At 62.3% G+C, this 6,786-nt stretch overlaps 1 protein-coding gene across 1 annotated transcript in view; it reads left to right on the top strand.

Moving 5' to 3' along the window:
• Positions 1-6,786, top strand: part of SBF1 (SET binding factor 1) — a gene marked incomplete at its 5' end in the record, with an annotated part of 34,497 nt that overhangs the window by 20,209 nt on the left and 7,502 nt on the right. Inside the window, 10 exons of the mRNA XM_031065165.1 lie at positions 360-526; positions 853-1,112; positions 1,826-1,998; positions 2,242-2,315; positions 2,402-2,597; positions 3,078-3,205; positions 3,589-3,764; positions 4,989-5,128; positions 5,432-5,639; positions 6,420-6,616. Coding sequence (XP_030921025.1) covers positions 360-526; positions 853-1,112; positions 1,826-1,998; positions 2,242-2,315; positions 2,402-2,597; positions 3,078-3,205; positions 3,589-3,764; positions 4,989-5,128; positions 5,432-5,639; positions 6,420-6,616 — 1,719 coding nt within the window. The remainder of the gene's footprint in view (positions 1-359; positions 527-852; positions 1,113-1,825; positions 1,999-2,241; positions 2,316-2,401; positions 2,598-3,077; positions 3,206-3,588; positions 3,765-4,988; positions 5,129-5,431; positions 5,640-6,419; positions 6,617-6,786) is intronic.

Genomic DNA, 6,786 nt, shown 5'->3' with positions numbered 1-6,786 from the left:
GAGAGGGGGCAGAGGCTGCAGGGGGGTGTCCCCTCAGGGCTTGTCAGCCTACGGCTCCTGCCCAGAACGTTCCACCCAGCCCAGACTGGCCTGAGGCTCCCGGGGAGGCTGGAACACCTGTGGGAAGGGGGTTGCTCTGGAATGCCAGCTTGATCCCATTGGTCAGGCTGGGCTGGGATGAGCCTCTGGCTCTGGGTGGGCTCTGAGCAAGAGAATTTTCAGGGAATGCTGGAGGGGCTCTGGTGCAGACATCCCTCCTGCCTGCCCAGGGTTTTCCCAGTGGCCAGTCGGAGGAGCAGGGACACCTGAGTGCAGAGCTCAGCACAAAGGCTGTGTGCAGATGGACCTTTTCCACCTCCTTCCACAGAAACTGAGCCCTGGCATCACCCAGTTTGCCTACAGCTGCGTGCAGGAGCACGTGGTGTGGACCAACATCCAGTTCTGGGAGGCCATGTTCTACTGTGACGTCCAGAACCACATCCGGGCCCTCTACCTGGACAGCGCCGAGGAGAACCACACGGAGCAGGTGGGAGGGTGGCCCAGGAGAGCTCTTCCCAAAGGGCTGGGGCTCATCATGGAGTTGGAGAATCATGGAATGATTGGGTGGGGACCTCAGAGCCCCTGCAGTGCCACCCCTGCCATGGCAGGGACACCTCCCACTGGCCCAGGTGCTCCAGCCCCAGTGTCCAGCCTGGCCTTGGGCACTGCCAGGGATGCAGGGGCAGCCCCAGCTGCTCTGGCAATCCCAGCCCAGCTGCCTGCTCAGCTGAGGACGAGGGGCTGCACCCCAGTTCTGGGAGATCCCTGTGGGTCTGTCCATGCAGCCAGCCCCATCCCTTCCCCCTGCCCCAGGAGAGCGCGGAGGAGCCGCAGGAGGCCAAGTCGGCACTGGAGATCGCGTCGGAGCAGCTGCGGCTGTGGCCCACCATGAGCCGGGAGAAGCAGCAGGAGCTGATCCAGAAGGAGGAGAGCACGGTGTTCAGCCAGGCCATCCACTACGCCAACAGGATGAGCTACCTGCTGCTGCCCCTGGACACCAGCAAGAACCGCCTGCTGCGCAGCTCCGGCCTGGGCGACGTGGAGAGCGTCAGCAACAGCTTCGTCACCAACAGGTGCTGGGGACACCACGGTGACCCGAGCTGGGACACAGCTCGTGGGGTGGGCCAGGCTGCTGCCAGGGAAAGATGTCCCTGCTCCCTGTGGGGGTGGGACCCCCGTGAGGGTTCTTTCCAATCCCAGCCATGCTGGGATTCCAGGGTTATGTCAAGATTGAGGCGGACTGTGGCGCCCAGGGGGGTTTCTGGGAGTGGGAGCTCTGCTGGGTCCATGCTGGGAGTGGGAACAGTCTTGGACTCTTGTCAGGAGTGGGAGGGAGCTTTCCAGGGCCTCTGTCAGGAGTGGGAGATCTCCTGGGATCATATCAGGTGTAGGAACTCTGCTGCGTTCCCATGAGGAGTGGGAGCTCTCCTGGGATCATATCAGGAGTAGGAACTCTCCTGTGCTCCTATGAGGAGTGGGAGCTCTCCTGGATCTGTATCAGCACTGGGAGCTCTCCTGGGATCATCAGGAGTAGGAGCTTTCCTGTGTTCCTATGAGGAGAGGGAGCTCTCCTGGCTTTTTCCAGGAGTGAGAGCTTTCCTGGGTTTCTGTCACGAGTGGGAGCTCTCCTGGGTCTGTGTCAGCACTGGGAGCTCTCCTGGGTTTTTACTAGGAGTGGGAGTTCTCCTGGGACCGTATGAGGAGTGGGAGCTCTCCCGGGTCCGTGCAGGGATGGTCCCTGGCTGGGGCTGTCCCGGGCTGACCCGTCCCCGTTTCCCTCGGGAAGCATCGCGGGCAGCGTGGCCGAGAGCTACGACACTGAGAGCGGCTTCGAGGACGCCGAGAGCTCGGACGTGGCCAACTCCGTGGTGAGGTTCATCAACCGCTTCGTGGACAAGGTGTGCACCGAGAGCGGCGTCACCAACGAGCACCTCAAGGGGCTGCACGTCATGATCCCGGGTGAGGACACCGGGGTGGCCACGGGGATCCGGCAGGAACAGCGGGAGAGGGCAGGGTGGGATTTGGGCAGGGACACGGTGGGATTTGGGCAGGACAGGGTGGGATTCAGGCAGGACAGGGTGGGATTCAGGCAGGGCAGGTGGGATTTTGGCAGGGACACGGTGGGATTCGGGCAGGGACAGGTGGGATTTGGGCAGGACAGGTGGGATTTGGGCAGGGCAGGACTCACCCCCTGTCCCACAGACATCGTGCAGATGCACATCGAGACCCTGGATGCCGTGCACAGGGAGAGCAAGAGGCTTCCTCCCATCCAGAAGGTAGGAATGCCCTGCTGGGCTGGGAGCAGAACCAGGGGGGCTGTGAGACCCTTCCCACGGGCCTGAGCCCCCCAGTGTTCCCCCAGCCAAAGCTGCTGCGGCCCAACCTGCTGCTGGGGGAGGAGTGTGTGATGGAGGGGCTCCGCGTGTACCTGATGCCGGACGGGCGCGAGGAGGGGGCCGGGGGCAGCATCGGGGGGCCCCCCCTGCTCCCCGCAGAGGGAGCCGTGTTCCTCACCACCTACAGGATCATCTTCAAGGGAACCCCCACCGACCCTCTGGGTGAGGGGCTGCGGCCTCAGGAGAGGGGGGTGGGGGTCCCTGGGGGTCAGAGGGATGGTTGGGGATGCTTGGGGAGCAGGGAGCTGGTCAGTGATTCCTGCAGGTCAAGGGGTTGGTTGGTCAGTGATCCCTGGGCAGCAGGGTTGGTGATCCATGGGGATCAGGGAGCTGATCAGTAATCCCTGGGAATCAGGGTCAGTGATCCCTGGGGATCAGGGGGCTGGTCAGTGATCCCTGGGAATCAGGGTCAGTGATCCCTGGGGATCAGGGGGCTGGTCAGTGATCCCTGGGAATCAGGGTCAGTGATCCCTGGGGATCAGGGTCAGTGATCCCTGGGGATCAGGGGTTGGTTGTTTCTGGCTGCTGTGTCCCATGGACCCATGTCTGTGATGGGACAGACACTGGGGGTGGCCTGGGGTGGCCTGGCCCTGCCTGTGGCTGGGGCAGGGATGAACTGACCCCTTTCTGTCCCGTGTCCAGTGGGGGAGCAGGTGGTGATCCGGTCCTTCCCCATCGCCTCGCTGACCAAAGAGAAGAAGATCAGTATCCAGGCCCAGGCGGATCAGTTCATCCAGGAGGGGTTGCAGCTGCGCTCCTGCACATTCCAGGTGGGACCTCGTGCTGGGAGAGAGCTCCCAAACCTGCCGTGCGCAGGGACACCCAGGAGCAGGAGTGGGGACTCCAGCAGGAAAGGGAATGGGACAGGGGAAAGGGAATGGGGCAGAGGAAAGGGAATGGGACAGGGGAAAGGGAATGGGGCAGGGGAAAGGGAATGGGATAGGAAAGGGAATGGGGCAGGGGAAAGGGAATGGGACAGGGGAAAGGGAATGGGACAGAAGAAAGGGAATGGGAATCCAGGGAGAGGCAGGGCAGGCTCTCAGTCCAGCCTGTGCCCATGGTGCTCCTGAGTGGATCCAAGCCCTGCCCTGATCAATGGAAAGGGCTGTCCCTGGCCTGACCCCCCTGTCACCCCTCACCTGTGCCTCCCCAGCTGCTGAAGATCGCCTTTGACGAGGAGGTGGCCTCGGACAGCGCCGAGATCTTCCGGAAGCACCTGCACAAGCTGCGCTACCCCCAGCACGTGCGCGGCACCTTCGCCTTCACCGTGGGCCAGTCCCCCAAGCAGGCCATGCAGCCCAAGGCCAAGGAGAAGAACCCCTCGCTCAGGTACCTGTGCCAGGAGGGGGGATCACACCTGCATGTGCCTCTGGGACTCCCCCTCTTGTCCCTGCTCTGGCAGAGCCGCTGGGCTGGGGACACTCCGGGAAGGGGACACAGGAAGCTGAGCCCTCCTTGCTCAGACCCATCCTGGTGCAGGTTTTTGTCACTGGAGATCAGAGAATCCTTAGGCTTGGAAAAGCCCTGTGGGACAATGACTGCAGCCATTCCCAGCACTGCCCATGTCCCCAAGTGCCACATCCACACAGCTCTTAAATCCCTTCAGGGATGGGGACTCCACCCCTGTGCCAGGGCTGCACAGCCCTTTCCAGGAGGAGTTTCCCCAGTATCCACCCTGAGGCCGTTCCCTCTGCTCCTGTCCCTGTTCCCTGGAGCACAGCCCAACCCCCCCGGCTGTCCCCTCCTGGCAGGGAGCTGTGGAGCCCAAAGAGCTGCAGGTGTCCCCTGTCCTGCAGTGTCCCCAGCCCCACACAGTCCCACTGGGAAGGACAGGTCACACTGGGAAGTGGGAGCTTGTTGTGGTGCCATCCCCTGCCTGAGGTGTCCCACAGTAGGGGTTCCAGTGGCCTGGGTGGCCCAGGGACACGGTGCTGCAGTGCTGAGTGACTTGGGGACATGGCCCTGCAGTGCTGGGTGACTCAGGCACATTGTCCTGCAGTGCTGGGTGACTTGAGGACACTGATTTTGCACAGGGTGTCTCAGGGATGCAGTACTGGGTGACTTGGGGACGCGGTCCTGCAGTGCTATGTGACTTAGGGATGTAGTGCTGCAGTGCTGGGTGACTTGGGGACATGGTCCTGCAGCACTGGGTGACTCAAGGACATTGTCCTGCAGCACTGGGTGACTTGGGGAACAGTCCTGCAGCCCTGAGCCCAGGCTTGGCTGACAATGACCCTGCCATAGATCCCCTGGTCCCTGTGGTGGGTCCCCAGGTCCCTGTGCTGGATCCCTGTCCCTTGCTGTGATTTGGAGCCCTCCTCCCCTGGGATGAGCTGGAGCTCAGCCTGTGGCAGCTCTGATCCGGAGGGTGGGGCACTGCCCCATCCCAGCTCCCCAAATCCCTTGGGAATGGCAGGTGCTGGGGCTCCTGCAGGGCCAAGTCGCTGGCAGGTGACACGTCCGTCCCCTCCCGTGTGACAGTGACCACCAGGGCTGAGGGCTGCTCCTGGCTCTGGCTGCCTGGGTGACAGCATTGTCCCTCCGTGTGCCCAGGACGCTGTCCAAGAACCTGGTGAAGAACGCCAAGAGGACGATCGGCCGGCAGTACGTGACCCGCAAGAAGTACACGCCTCCAGCCTGGGAGCAGCGGGGCAGCCAGCACTTCCCCGAGGACAACGAGGACGAGATCTCAGGTTGGGGACACGCTGGGGAGGCCAGGGAGCAGTGGCACCTGCGAGAAGTCACGGTGTCCCTGCGGTGGGAGCAGGGTGGGAGCATCTCCTGGTTCCCGGTGCTGTCCCAGCCCTTGGCTGCTGGTGGTGGCCAGGCAGAGAGCCCAGCACCGAGGGACGTCTTGGGCTGGCTGGAGAATCTCCTGGGGCCGACGGGTGACAGCAGCAGGGTGGGACGTTGCTCCAACCCATCCATCTCCTCCTGCTGCTCTGGGACACGGTGTGTGTGCACCGAGGTGTGCCAGCCCCGCCGTGTCCCCGCAGTGCCCCAGGAGCTGGACAGGAGCACCCTGACGCCCAGCAGCACCATGAGGCCGTCGGAGAAGATGACCATGACGCACGTGGTGGAGCGCGCCTGCTGCCGGGACTACCAGCGCCTGGGGCTGGGCACGCTGAGCAGCAGCCTGACCCGCTCCAAGAACGAGCCCTTCCGCATCTCCACCGTCAACCGCATGTACGCCATCTGCCGCAGGTGAGCCCGCCCTGCTGGTCCCTGCTGGTGTCACCAGGACACCCAGAGCCACCGGGATCAATAAAACTGGTGCCAGCACGGCTTTGCCCTTGGCCAACCGCTCCCAGCCTGGACCCCCCCATGACTTTCTCACTTATTGATACATTTTCAGCCAATGTTCATTGGTTCCAAGTTGCCCAGTCCTCTTCATTAATCGCTGTTCTGCCCTCTACTGATTATTGATTTTTCACTTCTCGTGATTAGTCTGAATTTTCCGGTGCTTTTATCATGTTTTTCCCACATGGGCAGTTTCCAGCACTGAGACTGGAGTGTCTTTGTTAGTGTTTCCTTTGTCTTCATTTACCCCTATGTGTCCTTGGATGACCACGAGTCTTGGTCATCCCATTGTGTCCTTGGATGACCATGAGTCCTGGTCACTCCAACATGTCCTTGGATGACCATAAATCCTGGTCATTCTAATGTGTCTTTGGATGACCATGAGTCCTGGTCACTCGATTGTGTCCTTCAATGACCATGAGTCCTAGTGGCTCCCTGGTGTCCTTGGAGGGCCATGAATTCTGGCTCCTAGGTGTCCAGCCTTTAACTCCCTCAGGCTTTGTTGAGTGCAGCCTGTCAGGGTTGGTGTTACCCAACTCAGAGTTGTGATTTGATGATCCAAGGAGCAGTCGGCAGTGTGGGGAAGGGTGATCAGTGCTGGCTCCAGGTGGAGCTCAGCAATAATGAAAGCACCAAGGAAGGCAGCTCAGGAGAGCCGTGCCATCCCGGGGTTTGTGTCCACAGCTACCCCGGGCTGCTGATCGTGCCGCAGAGCATCCAGGACAACACCATCCAGCGGATCTCGCGCTGCTACCGCCAGAGCCGCTTCCCCGTGGTGTGCTGGAGGAACTCCCGCACCAAGGCCGTGCTCCTGCGCTCCGGGGGCCTCCACGGCAAGGGCGTCGTCGGCCTCTTCAAGTCCCAGAACGCCCCGACCCCAGGTGACCCTCCCACCCTGGCTGGAATGCGGGGCTGGGGCTGTGGGATCCCCCCTGGGTCGGGGCGGTGACACTCAGGGGTCCCCTGGATCAGGGTGGTGACACTCAGGGGTCCCCTGGCTCCGGGCAGTGACACTCAGGGGTCCCCTGGCTCCAGGCAGTGACACCCAGGG

Source organism: Geospiza fortis, unplaced genomic scaffold, assembly GCF_000277835.1.
Source record: "Geospiza fortis unplaced genomic scaffold, GeoFor_1.0 scaffold494, whole genome shotgun sequence".
Lineage (NCBI taxonomy): Eukaryota > Metazoa > Chordata > Aves > Passeriformes > Thraupidae > Geospiza > Geospiza fortis.
This window is presented reverse-complemented; position numbering and strand designations above follow the sequence as displayed.